The sequence below is a fragment of the Streptopelia decaocto genome (genome assembly GCF_964273445.1).
Source record: "Streptopelia decaocto genome assembly, chromosome: 10".
Classification (NCBI taxonomy): Eukaryota; Metazoa; Chordata; class Aves; order Columbiformes; family Columbidae; genus Streptopelia; species Streptopelia decaocto.
The window spans coordinates 10795887-10814348 of NC_138665.1; the positions used below are offsets into that span (position 1 = coordinate 10795887).

Sequence of the window (18462 nt, forward strand, 5' to 3'; positions counted from 1 at the left end):
TCTTTTTTCATCTTTCTTGGCAGGATCAAAACACTGGAATGGTTGCCAGACTTCAGGAGCCGGGCTCCATCCCAAGCGGAGGCTCTGTGACGGCACCAGCCACGGTGAATGGGTACACGATGAGAAACCATTTACTGAAGCAGCAAATAATGAAACGACAGCTGATGCAGGTAGGATGCCGAGTGCCTCTGTGGGTTCCTGTGCTGTCCGCCTCACTGGGAAGGACAGGACTAACTGGAATGGGGAAATCACCAGTCAGCAAACACTAAGGAGTCACCCTGGAATTGCTGGGTTGAGTCAGACTGGGGCTGAGGTGGTGAGTCCAGGATGTCATACCCAAGGCAGGCCGTGGTCAAGTGCTGCCCAGCATGTCCAAGTGCAGATATGCCCACTCGTATGCAAGGGAAGGATTCAGTCACCTCCATATCACTGCTGTCATCCTTGGTCAGCTACAGTGTTGGGAGGGAAAATGCAGAGAAAGGAGGCTTGGAGACTGAGTCAGCTCTAGGAGAGATGTTCTCCATGCTTGCCTTTCTCTCTGGTTCCCTGGGGTTTTACCAGATCACTGTTAGACTCCAGTTTGTCCTGGAATATGCTGGTCTCTCTAGCAACAGAAGTCCATGTATGAGGTTTGTAACATGCTGTACAAAGGAGCAGGGATGGAGGAATCCCACACATGAGTTGGGTGACGCAGCATTGAACATGTGCCCCTGACTTTCTGAGTGTGCTGCTGGATTCAGGTCAAGGAGACTCATTTCTTTGGATGGGAAATGAGACGAGAAGTAGCTCAGGAAAACCTTCAACCAAGTACTGTCCTGCTCATTGATCAGATTCCCTTTCAAAATCAACTCTGCCTCCTTGTCACAAATTGGCTTCAAGCTTCTCTGTGCTGCTCTAATACAGCAAGACTTCAGCCAGACCTCAGCTTCTACCATCCGAGTAGAGTTCCCCAGATCACAGCTGCTGTCCACAGCAAGGATTAGAGTGTGGTGGCGAGTTCTGGGGTTAAATGGTGGGAGATGCAAATCATGTCACTTGGAGAAAGCCAGCAATGCCTTGCTCAGGGAGCATCTGCTGAGGATCCCTGGCTCGCTCTGGCTCGCTGCTTTGTTCTCGTTAGAAGTGGCAACCGGCACAAAAGGTGATGGTACAAATGAGCAGAGCCATCCTTCAGACAGGGTAATGGTCACCAGCAGTCTCCTGTTTGGCAATGTGTCCCTGCAATGCTGCTGCAGATTCTGTTCACTAATACACTTTTGGGCACCTTTTGTCTCCGGATCTGGTACTTCAGAGAACACGTCCAAGTAGTCAGCATGAGAAGCACTGTGGAGACATCAGGATTCCTGCAGCTTCTGGCTGTGCTGCACTTCACTCGTAAGCTGGTGAACACAAGGGTCTCCATGTTCATCCAGCTCCCTTGGGCCTTAGGCTGCCTGCACAGCATCTGCTGAAGGCTGCACTTTCTTGTGCTGGGCTGTTGTCAGGACACCTCTGCAAGAAGGGGCATGGGAACAATTAAGATCTGGTCTGAAATGAACTGTCTGGGCTGAGTCTTGTCAGAGGTGTGTGTTACAGGAGAAATTGTTAATGATGACAGTGGCTACACTTCAAGTGTCTGCAAGAGACTGCAGCTTGACTGTTATGCCTCTTGTTTTCCAGGAAAAGCAGAAACAAAACATGCTGGGAGTAACATCTGAGCAGAGGAGTTTGTTTGCAGCTCAGCAATTAAATCAGTTCCAAGGTAAGGAGGGAAGTGGCATGCTATGAAAAGCCTCGAGGAGCCAGGGCCTGGGTTCTGATTAAAAGAGGCTGCTTAATGGTTCTCTGCCCTGAAATAAAAGCATATAACATTTTCTCATATATCATGAGATTCACCCATTTCTTTATCGCTCCAGTAATAACTATTACAAAGAACACAGAGGAGAGGCCCATGTAATGAAAGAGGAAGATGGAGCAGCAGCCTTTTAAGGCTCTGCCGTGTTTCCAGGGTTGTACGTGTGCTGACAGGTTAACGTGTCTCTTTGTACGCAGCTGTGCCGCAGCCCCTTGCCGCTGACTGCAGCCAGGTGATGCCGGCTCCTCCGCCCAACCACCGCATGCTGCCATCGAACCCAGCCATGCTCCAGAGCTCCCTGGGCTCTGGCATGGCCCCGGCCACCGCCAGCCAGAGCAGCGGGACCGTGGTGATGATTCCACACAACCCTGGCAAGCAGCAGGAGATTTTTCCACCTAATTCTGACTTTAACATCCCACTGCGGCCAAGCCAGAACTCACTGGGCATGAACTCAGGGTGCCAAACAGTACACAGCCACTCTGCTGTGCGGCCGGGGATGCCGATGGCAGGCTTCAGTTCTGGTTCCTTAGCAAATCACTCTGCAACTCAGCAGCACTTCAGGCAGCCGAGTATGCCAAGAATCCCCAACGTCTACCCCAGCTCATCTGCCCAGATGTGGGCGCCGACCGCTGTGCCAAGAATGCCAAATCAAAGCCAAATGGATGCCAGCATGCAGCAGTTCTCCGGTAACGCTCTCTTCTCCAAGCAGAGCGTGAGGCCAAGCGCACCGGGTCAGCAGTTCTCCCAGCAGCCTGTCGTGCCGCCTAATCAGATCGCTCCCGGCGTCCAGGTCAGACAGATGCAAAAACTGAGCATGGGGCAGTCTGGCCAGGGCTTGAGCTCAATGAGTAATCAGAACTTGAGACACAATTTAACCAGAGGACCGTTGCCAGCTATGAATGTTATGAAATCAATGCCACAAGGAGTGTCCAGTTTTAACCAGCTCAATCCTGCCTCAGGCCTCGGCCCGCCCAGCTACCCGGCCGCCGGCCAGCCGCCCGATGCCTTCCCCAGGATGAGCGCGGCGGCCGAGCTGCCGCAGTATGACTTTGTGTCCCAGCACAGCAGCTCCGTCATGCCCACCAACTGCAGCGACACCGACTTCCTCGACTCTCTCATGAAGAACAGCAGCAGCAACGACGAGGAGTGGTTGAACAATCTGACAATGATAGATGACATTTTGGGACAGCACGCTCAAAGCTCTGGGCATGTTTAGCTCAGAGAGAAGCAGTCTCATTGTAAAAAACATACGTGTGACTTTCGAAAAGCAGCAGACAACCCACAAAAGCCGCTGCCTCTTTCAATACAGAATGAAGAGACTCAGCCAATTCTTTGCCTGCATCAAAGTTTAATATTGGCAGTTTTTCAGATGACTGTATATATTTGAATATTTTGTAAATTATGTTTTCCTAAACCTTAAATGTAGAAGTATTTATACTTCTTTGCTGGACTGTTTGTAAATAAATCTATAGCATAACTTTTGGTTTTATTATAGTGATTTCATTATACCTTGTTATAAATATGCAAATAATATTGTTAGTTTCAGTAATACTGTGTATTACAGCATAAACTACTTATGTTTTTGACATAACTTAACACATGAACTAGGGGTGTCATTGCAACCAGACTAAGCAGAAATCAGATGTGGCATCTGTTCTCCCATATGAAGAGAAAAGATGGAAAAGTTGCATTAAAAAAAAAAAAAATAAAATCCCTAAAAAGAGCTGCTGATTCCCTTGTGGCTCAGTCTTGCAGCCCGATTCTGATATGGAGGTCCCATCTGGGCTCCTGGTGCATTCAGAGATCTGCCCACAGAGATCCATTTGCAATATCTCGGGCAAGTTCTCAATTTGATACACTCCAGTAGGTCGATTTGACACTGACAATGTGTCGTCCATTGTCCTGCAGCGAGTGTGTGCTGGTGATGTTACAGCTGCTGCCCGGCGCGTGTCTGGACATCGCGGGCGGGCGAGCTCTGTGCTGTACGAACTGGGTGATGCTGGGGCGGAGGTGCTGGGCAGCCCCTGCCAAACCTCCCTGCCGACCGTGCCCTTCCGTGAAAAGGCAGCTCTGGCTTGCACACCTCTGCCATGTATATTTGTAGTGTACAGGTGATTTGTTCCTGGTTTTAAGGCTTTTCAGATTTTCTGTTTTCATGTGAGACTTTTTTTCAGGGGAAAAGTCTATAAACATTAATAGTTAATTTTTGATGTTTTTCTGTCAGCTACTGTTGTCCTATGTATATTTAAGAGTCTGTTTATAAAAGATTCACTGTACTGTAAACTTCTTAAAATGTTCATACTTTGTGTAATCATATTTTAATAGTCACGTCATACTTCGCAATACATTTGTAATATAACGTCAGCTTCAAGCACAGAATGTTTTTTTCTTCATACCATAATAAACTGCCAGGGAAAATTGCATATACTTCATGTGCTCATTTCTCAGCTACAGCGTTTCATACCTGCAGATATTTGAATTAATTTGATTTGTCCAGGATGCTACAACGTCAATTTAATAACATGTACAAATGCTTGTGTGCTGTTAGTGGAAGAAATGGGCTAGGCAAGGAATTGAAGCTGGCTTTAATTTTATTTTAAGATGGCATTTCTTAGGCTTACTTTCCTTTTCCAGTCTAATTATAAGTGAAGGTGAAATTAATCTCTGTTGGGTTTTATTTTACATGGCACCACATTTATTTAGGTTACGGTTCTTGTTTCTAAAAGCTGGTATCAGTTGTCCCATCAGAACATAAAGCCGTGAGGAGGGCTGGGGGGCTGAGGTGCAGTCCCACCTTGCTCATTCAGCGCTGCCTGCCAGGGCAGTGGCGGATTCTGCATGTCACTCCTTTGACACAGAAATCGTCTGGCAGGATTGCTGGTACCTGCCCTGGGGGAGCCAAGGCAGGGAGGAGGGCTAGGAGGAAACAGGAAAATTTTGGCAATCTTAAATAAATGCACAAACAGAATCTGTAGCTAGAACTGCCCAGTGTAAACAGCACCAGACACTGCTCCAGCTTCCTAGGGCTGGTGGAGAAGACGTGTCGGTGCTGCTATTTGTCCTGGCCACACTGTGGGCACTGCAAGCCTGAGGACATCTCCTGGGGGGATCTCCTTCAAAGTGGTCCATGCTGGAGAGGAGCATTGACAAGGTTGTCCTCACCCTTCAAGAAGCCTTTTCTCTGGAGCTGGATGGCAGAAAACAGCTCTCAAAGTCAAAACTGAGATGGGACAGTCAGGGTTTAGAGCAGTCAAGTACAAGCTCTGCTGCTGGTGCTTGGGTAGGGAGGAGACCCCTCCTAAGTACAACCATCCCAGACTTTGTGAGAGATCCCTGTGGCTTCATGATGGCAAAGGCACGTCCTTGCCATGCAAAAAACTCCAAGAGAACTGGTTCCCAACCGGCTTGATCTTAAGAATGGCACGTACTTGCGTGAAACCAGGGCAAGTAGGAAAGGAGCCAGTTTTTCCAGCAAAGGAAATCAGCCCCACCAAACAATTGCCCAAATCAGGCTGTAAAACTCAACAAGTGTCTGAATGAGACAGAAACACCGACTCACCTCCGGACAGCAGAGAGGGGAAGAAATACCTCTGAGTACATCTGTGGCGAGGACAAAGGTGAGTTTGTTTGGCCATGAAAACTGGCACCATTTCAGCAGCTTTTCTGTCGTGAGCAGTGTCCTGGCAGGGAGCAGTGCTGGCTGGGGCTGGCGCTTTGCTGCTTCACGGAGCTGCGGGTCTGACCACAGGTCTGGGAGCCGGCAGTGCTGGAGCCCCGCCAGGTTACAGCATGGCAGTCACACATGGCAGACAAGGCTGCTGCCCACACGCTCTTCTTTAGGATATTAATAAACATCATAAGGTGCCCTCTTTTCATTCTTTGTTTTGTGTCAGTGCACCTCTCAGCTTTTCAGTTCTGCAGAATTTGGGTTACAAACACTGCAGGGGGGTATCTTCAAAACCCGACTGTTTCCCACAGATTTTATGGTAAATGGTTTATCATGTACCCAATTGTTTTCACTCTGGGTTTTTTTTTTTTGTCTGTTTTTTGAGCTGGTAGAGCTTTTCACTTCTTTGTATCCCAGTTCCTCATGTCTCGAGAGGGAATGACGATCCTTCCTTGCCACAGAGCTGCTGTCAGGAGTCAGGACTGTATCACACTTGGAAGAAGAACAGGGCTAAGTATTATCGTGTTCTCTCTGGTTGTGCTTGTAACTGCTAATTCTTAAACATATCTTTTGTGGGGTTAGCAGATAACTGCTGTGACTGGTGCTCTGTTTGGGTTGCAGCCCGGGAGCTGCTGCCTCTCCCCCAGCTCAGCAGGTGGCTTGTGCTGGAGCACAAAGCGCAGGGATGTGCAGGGTGAAGGTGTGATGACCGTGGGGTAACATTTCAGCAAGCAGAGCACTAGCACTCTGGTTCTGGTTGGTGTCAGGCTGTAACAGGCTCTATCACAAGAAATTGTCTCTTTTATTCTGCAAAAAATAACCTTTGTCTGTGCTTTGCCTTCCCCTTTTCTTCTACCTGTTTAAAATGTGAAAATACCTGAAGTCTAATCCTACCTTTGCTTTCACAGTCTGTATCACTAAGGTGAATAGTTACAGCTGGTGAGGGAGTAAGACTAAATGCATCTGTACAGTTCTCCCATTGCATTTACTGGACTAGCAGATCACACCACAAGGTATAGATAGACTTATGCCATGAGCCAAATTCTGCTGCCTCACAGGCAGTGTAAACATGGGGTAGGTCTGAAGGCAGCAGTGTAGCACGGGACTTACACAAGCATAAGCAAGAGCAGCATCTGGTGCTGTGGAGTGCAAAGTGAATTTGGATTTCTAAAATAGTTACAAGGAACCAAGTGTCTGACAGCATTTTCTGTTGAAAGCTATCATTTATTTCCCAAGCAAGTTACGTCACCAGACTGCCCTCATAATTACGGCCATGAAAACAGAGGTAAGGCAGTAAGCTTTTCCTCTTAGATTCTAAAATAACATCAAATGCCTATAAAGGCCAGAATTTCCAAAGAAAGACCTGAGCTCACAAAAAGCCTGTCTGTCTGAAAGGTTAGTAGCATAGGTAAGTCAGACATTATGGAAAAATTCTCCTTGTGGAGTAAAGCAACACATTTTTGACAAAGGCAAAACAGAAAACCACACTCATTCCTATCAGAGAGCACGCAGGCAGCGCCTAGGAATAGATGTCATGGAAGCCTGGATCAGACAATTTCCCCAGGAGGCTGAGCCCTGACTTATGCAGAACCTGAGCTCTGCTGCTCAGTGGCTCTCCAAGATTGATTACATGTCTTGGTTAAGAAGCTTTCAACAAAGGAAGCTGCACTGATGTTGAAGTGTAAGGTCAAGTTCTCCTCTTGTGTAGGATATTGTAAATCAGGAGCTATTCCACTGCCTGCAGCAGGGTAACCCCTGATTTACACCAGTCTGGGAGCCAGAGCGAGCACCTGGCAGGAGGCTGGCACTTGCCTCCTGGTCCTGCCCTGATGGTTTTGTGCTGTGGCAGAGGTACCACAGATGTGCCGGGTAGTCCCAGGAGAGGACCTGCTCCGCGCTGGCACCTGCCTGCAGGGCAGGCAAGGGCGAGGGAAGGTGTGAGGGCGAGCGGCCGGCTGCCACACCAGCCCTGCCTCCTCTCCTGCCACATGTCTGCAGTGACGGGCAGGTGGCACGTGCTCCTGGGGCCACAGTTAGCCCTGGCACATCTGCCCAGCCGTTTATTAAGTCTGAGCTCAGGTTTTGATGCATAATGCCAAATTACTGCCTGTTTCACCTTCTATTTCCTGCTGTATATATAGCATTTTTTTTTTTTTTAAAGCCAAGAGTCTGGAGGAGAGTGGTGTGTTTTAAATACCAATAAGGGTCTCTCCTGGGCAAGCTAAAATACAAGTACTTGTTGGCAGCTGCAGGAGTTACTGAGAACTTAAGACTTTGGCTGGTCAAGAGGCCTCCTGTGTACAATCCTGCATAAAACCGGGGAAAGGCACCTTATTAAAGCAGCCAGGCTGAAACCAGTAGAGGTGTAGTTAATCACAGCCATTTTCTTTGCTCCCTCCCTGCTCACTCGATGGTTTTGCAGCACTGTGCAGAACAAATATGCTGTTTTATACGTCTTAATCCATTTCCCCTTATGCGGCAGGTCTGGGACTTGGCTTTTATCCTCGCTCTGCCCGAAGCAGCCGTTTGCCCAACAAGGGCTCGTGCTGTCTGCGCTGGGCTGCGTGTGTTGGTGTTGGGCAGCCATGACCATGCATGTGGTGGGGACATGGAGCTCAATTTCTTTGCTTTCCTGAGCTCAGGATGTAGAGATGGTGGAAATTTGTTTTGTTTCTCTCAAGGTTTGCGTAACAGTGTTGGGGGTTGCGTCATGGCTATGTGTCACTGCTACAGCAATGCTTTGTCCCCACAGCCCAAAAGGCCCTTTGTTGCGTGGCTGAGCCCTGCTGCTGGTCTCACATGTATCAGAGCCAGAAACCACTGAGAAGATCCGGGCTTGTGTGCATCGCATGTTTTTTGTCCTTATGAAGGTTTATGATGCTGCAATTTAATGTCTGAGATTTGAACAATTTGTTTGGATAAGAAAAAAGAAATGTCATTTTAAGCTCAAAGTCGGACTTATATCAAAAAAGGACACTTTAATTATTCTGATGTTGTCTTAAACCCTTTTCAAGGAGTGAAAGGACCCGAGTGCTGACCCTGCTTGGTTTCACATCCCAGAGCTGTTTGATGCATGGCTGAGACAGACAAGACCTGGAGCAGTGGCAGGAGGTGGGGACACTGGTCTATTTTCGCTCCCTGAGGGGAAACGAGCCTGAAGCTATAAAGTTGTGAAATCTCTTTTTTCTTTGCCAATATAGAGCTGTGCTTGACTCCATCCAGCTGCAGAAACATGCTTTGTTTCAAGTTTACAGACTACTCCTTGTCAGTTCTGCTGGCTTTGTATGGCAGCCAGGGAAACAGAATTACCTCGCAGACCAGGACCTGTGTTCCTTTCCTCTTCTCAGCCCATAAATTATTATTCTCTTTCACCTATTCTCTGGCTACACTATTTGCCTAAGTGGTTCCCATTAACACCCTGCCCACCCCCCCCCCAGTTTGAGCCTCACAATCTTTAATAAATATATATATTTTCCTGTGCCTTTTCAGGATAGTTGATAATGTCCATTAGCAGTGGGGGACTGTGAGGCACAAAAGGCTCAGGACTCGAATCCCAAAGATATTTAAGCACCTAATGAGGCAGGCAGACACCAGTAGGATATTTCAAGTGTAGTTAAGCAGGACTGGCAGCTATGTCTCACGGCCAGTGGGTTGTATTACTGTCGGTTGCTGTGCACAAGTTTGGACTTTGTTTCACAGATCTGGGAGGATAAGCTGGTTGTTTCTATATGGCCGGTTGTGGGCAGAATGGGACAGTGAGTCAGGCCCTTCGGTGTCTTAATTTTCCAACCTCAAGAGCCAGTTGGCTCATCCTAGCCAGGGAGAGCATGCAACAAGGCAGGTAGGCAGAGGAGGATGAGCCATGGATTTTACCTGTCTTCTGGGCAAGGTCTTTGCTTTACTCAGCACCTGGTTCACAGCTCTGGGACATGGCACACCTCACCCTGCTAGAGGGGCTGGGGTCACGGTGAAAACCTGAGTGGGTCACTATTCTAGGCCAATATCCCTTCCAACAAACTCTTTGAAAGTGCCACTTGTGCATCATGAAGAGCAGGTGCAGTCCTGCTTCTGCTTCAAACCTTCAGATGTCTACTCCGCTAAGGTGTTTTGACGTATAACCTGTGTCTGAAATCAGATAGTAGCATCCCACGGTGAACCAAGCTAATGCAGCGAGTACCCAGACAGCTAGCAGGGGAGAGAGGACCTGTGGGGATCGAGCAGGAGAAAAGGGGCAGAGCTGAGTTCTGATCCATCTCCAGAGGAAGTAGGATGATGGACACACATTCAGATGGGGAGCAGCCTGCGTGGACTGGGGAGCGGTGCTGCTCTGGGTAGCATGGTGCAGCATCACTGAGCTAATACCAGGCTGGATGCGGCTGTGATGCCAAAGCAGGACTGCAGTGAATGCAAAATCACCTGGGGCCAACCTGGAATGAAGGATGGAGGGAAAGGAAGGAAGAGAGAGTGGACAAATGCACTGGAGATAGATTTTACAGGTAGGAATTCACTTGTGGCCTTAAGTGACCCCTCTGCACAGGGATGACCTTTCCTCAAATCCTGTCACATGGTCACCTCCCTCAGAGCCTGTGCTCAGGCCAGAACACACAGAAATATAATGGTGACTCCTTGTTAGCGGAGAGCTGGGAGCGTGGTTGGTGGGTCTGCACAGCTGATTTGCATGGGATGCTCCTTTGCTGCCTTGCAGAGCCCTTTCCTTCTTCTGCTGAGGGTTCTAGCCCAGTGGTGTGCTTGTCACTGAAAATCAGAGTGTCCCAGCCAAGCTCTGCACCTCAGCTTACCTACCCATTAAACTGAGATAGTCCCTCTTCCACAGAGATAGTTTGAGGGGCAATTGGTTAACACTGATAAAGTGCTTTGAGCAGCTAGGACTGTCAAAGTGCCAAGTAGTATTATTAGTCCCATGTCTCTGCTTTACTGTGTCAATGAGATCCAAGAGTGTCCTGGAACCGTAGCAGCCACCTGCAGCACCCGCTCCCCACGCAGCACGGGCCCCACAAAGCAGATGAGCCTACAGCTGCCCTTGCCAGGCCAAAAGCAGCAGTTACCGCTGCCTGTGGCCAGTGATGGAGTATCCAAAGAAAAATTTAAACTAAATACTTGTAAATGCTTAGCTGCAACAGGCTGAGGTTTGCTGCTTGAGTGACTGAGAACCCAATCCCTTGCTGAAAAGGGAAGTGAGTTTTTATACCGATGAATTTCAGGGCATGCTCTGAACCTACCTGGAAAATTAGTGTTTTGTTGGTGTCTCACAGTTTGTGTGCATTTGTAGTTATTTGCAGACACTCAGAGACTGAGTTCGTGCTGTTCAGCTACACAAGCACTCCAGGAGGGTATCTGCTCTTGGATTCCCAATTCAGCTTCAATGTGCTACTTAACTAGTTTTGCCCCTGAACAGTGGAAGCAATTTCTTATAGATCTGGTATTTATAGTTATTCTGACTTTTTAATTAAGGTATGCTCTTTTGGGTTTTGTTTGTTGGTTTTGTTTTTTTTTCTTTTTTTTTTTAATATATCTCCTCACACAACTGTACATTTCCTTTATTTTCTTCGCATAGTCCTGCATACACATGATGACAATCTGTGGACTGCTGTGTCTGGCAGTGAAGAATGGCTGACGGGAACCTGAGGTTGTGAGGGGTGAACTGGTGAGTATTTGGATGCTCACCCCCTTCTGTCTGGCTGTTTACTCTGTCCAAGGTAATTACATTGAGACCCCAAGTGTATTTTGCATTTGGTATCGTTAACCAGCAGGTCAAAATCATCTAGTGGGGGGGTGCCCAGGTACAGACAGAAATGACTGCATCAGACTCATTCTCGTGGGAAAGTTCCTAGAAGTGAGTTGTGATATAAATACAGCATTCAACATACAGGAGCCCAACATTATTTACTAGAGATAGCAAAGAAAGGCCATTGAATCTCAGAATGGTTACCAGTGTGTAAGCTAGAAAACATACCCACATTTCCGGCTGCTATGCCGAAAGCATGTTAAGCCATGTGTAGATCTACCACCACAGATGCACGCTTTTCCAGTACTCTCTAACCCACAGGGATATGTAACTGCTTCACCATCTTACCCGCAGTTTCATCTTGCAGACATTGCCATGATCGACTGGCTTAGAAGCTCAAATGCCTGACACCTCTTGAGCTTCTTATGGATGGTTAATGTACCCAAGAGTGTAGCAAGACACCATCTGCAACTGTGCTTGGCCTGGCGTGAAATCAGGCAGGGAAGCTCTTTTCATCTTCTTGCACCTTGAGGTATGATTCCAGAATAATGTTTTCATTTTAATTGTCTGTCAGTAGGTAATTTTATTCCTGGTGTCAGCATCCACAATAAGCATGAAAAGAGTTTTGCCTCTGGCTGTGGCAGTAATGATAGCTGTAGTATCTCTTGTCCACATCCTCGAACTTAAACTGTGAGCTGTTCTAGAGAGTAAACATATTCTTTGTGTATTTTATGCAGTGCCCAACACAATGAGGCCCTGGTCTCTAGATGCTACCATAATACTACTAATAAATAATAACTCAACACTGAGATTAACACTGCCACACAGAGACTTTCTGATTTGGTACATTAACTTCTTATTCTTTTCATGCTGTGAATGTAAGCTGTAGCTGGAGATACAAAGTACTGTGAAGATTACTGTAAGTACTCTGATCTTCTGAACCCTGAACGGAGGTCGCTGTTGTATAATAAATTGCATTAAAATATAAATGAAAAGAAATCATGTACAATTTTTCCAGCAAGAATTATTCACGAGAAGCTTCATGGAAGAAATTACTACATTAGCTCCAATAAAAGCCATTATTTCTTTCAGGTGGCTGCTTGAAGCTTTGCTAATTATCTGAAGAAACCTGTATCAGCATCTGATATGATATTCAGGGCTTCCAAGGACCTCACTTGTCTCAGTGATTTTGCAGAGCTGATAGGGGTTTTATTTCACTCATTAGATCAACTGAAGAAATTCTGCTTCATAATGAAATTATTTTCTCCTAGTCACCAGAGTGCAAAGATGAGCCAGGCTAGTTAATCCACAGCAGCATGGCTCTTTCGGTTGCACAGGAACGGTCCTGGGTCCCCCTGGAGTTAAGAGGAAAACCTTCACTGGCTGCTGCAGCAAAGACTCCTGCTAACACCATGAATGCCAGTTGTTTTTAACCGCTTAAGCCAATAAATGGCTATTTTCTGAACAGTGTTAAAGAAAACTGCATCTGAAACCCAGTTTTTCTTCTCCCCACCATGACATATTTAGGCAAATTGGCTACAGTGGTATGTTTTCTTTTTTATTATAAAGAATAACAATATTAGATCCATTTTCCTGACAAAAAATAGTCAGGGGAAATTTGAATTAAACCAAAATCAATAAAGTATGAGCTTTGCGGAACCCAAAAGAAACCATATTCTTAAGTTGTCTAGCTATGCACTGGCAGCCTCTGCTGACACAGGCTTGAATCCAACCTGAACTTCATCACCAGCACCTGGGAATTCAGAGTTTCTTCTGAATTAATGGATCAGATGGGCTTTAGAGAGAAAATTCAGAAAAGCTCTGGTGGGCAGCAGTGCCTAGAACAGTTTGTCACCTCACTGGTTTCCTGTCCTGTGTAAGTAGTCACTTCTGTTGACAATATGACACCAAATACTATCACGGAAATCAAGCAAAAATTGTTTCTAAAGAGGAAAGGGCTTTCCCAGCGCTGATCTTGCTGCAGGTTTTCTGGCTGGTTCTGGGACCTCGGGATTCTTCAGTGTTCAGCAGCCGCAGTCTGCTGCCTGGAGCCTGTCTGAATTTTAAAACTACCTCCTCTTTGTCGGGGGATGACAGCTGAGAGGGGCTGTGCTGTGTTTGCTGTGCTTTCAAAAAACACAAATATTCCACTGTGAGTAGTAAGTGCTGGTGAAAATGTTTCCCTTCCTGCCCCATCAGCTGCCCTGACTCTTGCACTGTAAAACAAAGAGTATTTCTGAATAGGGCATGTGTTAAATCTGTTCTGTCAGCACATCTCTGTTGCACTTATTGGCATGATTAAAATAACTCCTGCATGCTGAATTTTAAGTGATTCAGACACTACTGTAGTTTAAGTTGTACATGTGTGGACCTTGACAAAAGGAGGAGGGTGTTGGGGGGTCCATCTCATACAGGTTTTTTTATGTGGATAAAACTGTTTGATGCCAACATGCTACGCTTTTACGATTTTAACTTTAACCACTTCCCTACCACTGAGGTAGCCTCAGCTGCCCTGTGACACTAGTGTTCTTTCAGGATTTGAATGAAAGTTGAGCCCTTCAGAGAACTTCAGAGCACAGGGCAAAAGCAAAACACTTAACAGGTATTAGTTTTTAAGGTCCTTCTATTTTATGAGCTGTATTTACACATTTAACAGGTAACTTTCTATTGCAATTTACATGTAAGTGTACTAGAAGCTTATTCCTTTGTGTGCTATTTAATTTAAGAGGATTTTCTTCTATTTCTCTTAATATGGGGTATTGTTCTGATGGTACTAAAATTTATTCCACTAACAGTTCTGGTAATTCAGTGGATATTACCAGCTTCCATTTGTTTGGTTCTTTTCATCCAAATTAACTCCAGTTCTCTTGAAACCTTTTCCATACTATGCAAATTAGGTACAATACATGTGAGAATCAGTCTGCCTTCCAGTGAAATGCGGCTATTTCTCAAATAAAACACACTAACTTCTTCTAATATTTGCATGGAGAATATAATGGAATTTTTTCCTACCTAACTATAGAATCAGCAAGTACCTGATATTAATTTTCTCTGTCTTTTAAGACAAAGAATCAGCATCTAATAGGAGGCATCTGTCTACTACTCACAGCAGATGCATGTGTGTATATATATATACACACATATATATATATATACATATATATGTATATGTATGTTTCATTTGCCATGTGCCAGGTTTTGGTGACAGCAGTACTGTGCATGCAAAACCTAGGTATTTGAAAGGTACCATCTGCCTGATTTCACAATAACAAGTATGTACATTCAGTCAGTGTTTCTGAAAATTGTTCCCAAAATACAGTTGCTATTTCCAGCCCTTGGGAGCCACAGGATCCAAAAATACAACAAGCCTCTTGTATAACTCACCTTATTGCTATTGCGAGTCAAGCAGCAAGGGGCAGATTCTTTTTTAGGGTGCTCTAGGTGTTTTATTTGGTAACATGTTACTTGATAAAGAAATGATTAGGCTAATTGAGGGAAAAGCTAGATAGAAATAGGTTAAAGAGGTCTTAAAGTACAGCTTAACAAATTAAATCTGGCAGTCTTTATTTAGCAGAGACAAAAATAAACATCAAGTTAACAAACAAAGGACAATAATAGGAAACGAAGGGTGTAGTGGCACAGTGCTAGAAAAGCAAAAGAGTCACTGATGTACCATATCTTTTCTAATATCTAACTCATTAAAGTAAAAAAAAAAATAAGTCCACAAGCGAAAATACAGACATACCTATGTATATATGATACGTTTAACACTACATTGTCTTTTCCATTTTATTTGTCATAACAGCAACTATAACGAAGTGAAAATTGTTGCGCGGTATATGGACATAAATCACCTTTAACTTGACCTATGGACTTGATTTAAAGATGCAGACTCCCCACCTCCACTTAGTTTTGGCTCCCGTACTCTCCAGAATAGTAGGAAAACAAGTTATTATTGTTATCCGGTATGGTTATGTTCCCAAATTGCACTTTGTTGTATTCAATCTCATAATACTTAGGTTCCCCCTGGCATCTTGGTTCCACGTGTGTATTTATGATTTGCATTACTGTAGTGCTACAAGACCCCATCATGGATCAAGACCAACATGAAGGATGGTCCTGCCTTGAGGGCTTTACAAAGTATGAAATGAGAGAACTGAGGAATACAGGCAGGAGAGGCAGCATAAAGAAATGTGATACTGTATTATAGACATTGCAGGAAAGAAAAGTTTTGAGGAGAGTTTTGAAGAAAAATAATCTGTAACTTCTGGACTGTTTATAGAATCCTTGGAAATAAAAGGCAGCCAAAAGCATGCACAAAAGAAGCTGTTTAAATGTATTACAAGTGGGCTGAGAAAACTGGTGTTGCGAGCTGACTGGAGCTGCAATTAGATCTCAGTGGTGAATGGAAATGGCAAGTGAGGTGGAGACAGGCTATGGAGGCCTTTCAAAGTAAAGACCTATAGGTAAGGATCGACATGATAGAGCAGGCTGAGCCAGCACAGGGATGAAAAGAGAGATATAACATGGTGAAAATGACAGACTAAGAAAAATGGTCTTCGTAGAAGCTTTCTCAATAAATATGAGCAAGACAAGGTTATATTTTCCAAGGCCAGAGGGAAGGATGTTGCAGTAATTGAGATTTGAGAAGATGGGAGTTTTGGTGATATGGACAGACTTAGATATGGTCTGAACACAAAGGACTAAGGAAAGGTCTGACTCAGAGATGATTACACAGAGGCAGATAATAGTGTAATAGATAAAGTAGAGAGTACTTGTGGGAGAAGAGACGCTATTTTAACTACACTGAGCTTAAAATGACATTAGGGTTGTCAATTAACCAGTTTCTATCCAGATGGTCCAGGGATTGGAGGCTGGAGTGTTTGTGTGCTGTCTGGGCTGATTACGACCCAGGCACCATATGCTGCAATACAAAAGAACAAGGACCAGGCTCAGAAATACTGAGACAGCCTAAACATCCCAGAGCCCCACTCATACATACAACTTTAATAACATATGCTCTTGCAGATCCAAATAGCCATCAGGTGAATCATCGGCCAGGTGAATCAAAGCACGCTTCTTCCAGTTCACATCATCTTCAGGCATCTGACCACGCAGGTGTGGGACTGGCAGGGCAGGGGGAGGTAAAGTCCCACTGAACAGTTGAAAAAAGGTAATAGAGACACAAGCCGAGAGCTTAGTTAGGAACGCGTGCCAATCTGCAGTGAAGGGGCATAGGTGTGAAAAATCTGTGCAGAAATTATTGTTTGAACTCTGGCTGTAGCACACTTGGTCCGAGGATAAAATGTAGAGTGACTAGAGGAGTGACCCTGGGTTAATATCTGCTGGAAGGCGGAAGGCATGTAAGAAGTCCCTCAAAAATGTGCCAGTAGGTGGGTTAGAAATGTAGGAGGAAAAAAAGGGAGAGGACAGAGTCACCAAAGGGTGGAGAGTATTTCATTTGACACATGAGGGTGGAATAGTAGTTGTGATCATTAAAGGTCATATTAGCAAGAGACTGTTTGAGAATTTGTCTTTTTAAAGAAATGCATGAGCCAGGTTGGAAAAGGTCTAGGACAAAACTGATGGAAAGAAATTTGTGAGAGCATTTTTAGTGATCTGAGGCATGAAGTGTCAGAAATTAGCAACGCAAAAAAAAAAAAAAAAAATTCTGGTTTTCATTATGTCAGAGAAAAAGCTTTAAAATGTCATCTGAATCAAACCTTGAATGAATGATCAAATAAGAAGAATCCTCTGTGTGTAAACAGACACATATATGTAGAACAATAAATGTACACCTATAGGTATAAATAGGTATATAAACCAATATATTGATTTATGATTTACAGTTGGATGTACCACACTGAATCAAGAAAACCAAGTCTCCAAAATCTCATCAGTGATTTTTCTAGCTAGTTTTTACTGAAAGGATGATGTCAGAAGCAAAGGCATATTGTTCTGGAAGACAACAGACAAGTTTGCCTGCATGACGGAGGTGAACTAACGTTTTGTCTCCTCTTGCTCACTGCTTGCCTCTGCTGCCTATTAATGTAAAACACACGGTTTCATCATGGTTATTGTAGAAAAATATTTTTTACTCCAGAAACAATTTTCCCATTACAAGAGGTACCAGCCCAATTCCCTTGCATCTTTTGGTTTTGATTTTCTAAAGTTTTTGGAATTCTGAGTGTAAATCGTTGATAGTGAAGGAGACACTTAAAAGTAATGAATAAAATTAATTTTAAAATTATTATCTTGTGGCCCCTTCTGAAAGTAGATCTTGTCTGGTACAAACGCATGGTCCATCTCAAAGCACCTTTAGCTCAGTCAGCTCTTGAGAGAGTGTAACTATTTATTCATACACAATGAACAACTGGCAAAATCAAACTGGAGAAAGACTTTTTGAGGAAGGTATGGAACAGCAGAGGTGATGGTTGTCGGTCTGATACTCGCAAACTGACAGGTGGAGATCTTCCTTCCAAAAGAGATGGTGCTGGCACCGCGCCGGTGTGAGGTGGGCACTGCTGGAGCTGCGAGATCTGAGTTAAACAAAATATGAAATTCCTAATTGCTTGCGATCATGAAAGAGCCCAAGGTTACTTTTATTTTTTATTATTTTCTTCATTGTTTTTTCTTTGATCAGCTCTTCTGTGGCATCCAGTCCTGAAAGCAGGGACAGGCACCACTGGCAGGGAACGAGTCAGGGCTGGCCACACCACCAGAGAAGCTGTACACAGTTGTTCTAGAACTCAAAATACATTTTATAACATCAAAAATGTTTTATAATACACAAATCCCCTTTTCCTGAGTGCACATAGAATCAGACAGCAAAGGGTTTTTTCTGAATCACCACCTTGCCCTCTAGATGTACACAGCTGCTCTTGGTGCGGCAGAAACGGGGCATTTTATAAAGCTGTTGCAGTTGTTGTTATTTTGTTTGGTTTTGTTTGTTGGGTTTTGTGTGTGTGTGTTTTGGTGTTTCCATTGGTTTTGTTCTGGTTGTTGTTGTTTATTTTTTTTTTTTTTAACTTACATTAATAATCCTCCTGGCATCTGCGTCCCCAATTATTTTACTTACTAGTTTTTTTTGTAGTCAGTAAGCGCCCGGAAGGTTTGGGCTGCTGGGATGTCACAGAATCACAGAATGTCAGGGGTTGGAAGGGACCTGGAAAGCTCATCCAGTGCAATCCCCCCATGGAGCAGGAACACCCAGCT

The 18462-nt window shown here is 44.8% G+C and overlaps 1 protein-coding gene across 2 annotated transcripts in view; it reads left to right on the top strand.

Moving 5' to 3' along the window:
* The window catches only part of MAMLD1 (mastermind like domain containing 1), an 83000-nt gene extending 78525 nt beyond the window's left edge, over positions 1-4475 (top strand). For both annotated transcript variants that reach the window (XM_082062097.1, XM_082062098.1), the window contains 3 exons: positions 24-170; positions 1660-1741; positions 2032-4475. In XM_082062097.1, coding sequence (XP_081918223.1) covers positions 24-170; positions 1660-1741; positions 2032-3050 — 1248 coding nt within the window. In that variant the 3' untranslated portion in view covers positions 3051-4475. The remainder of the gene's footprint in view (positions 1-23; positions 171-1659; positions 1742-2031) is intronic.
* The last annotated feature ends 13987 nt before the right edge of the window (positions 4476-18462 follow it).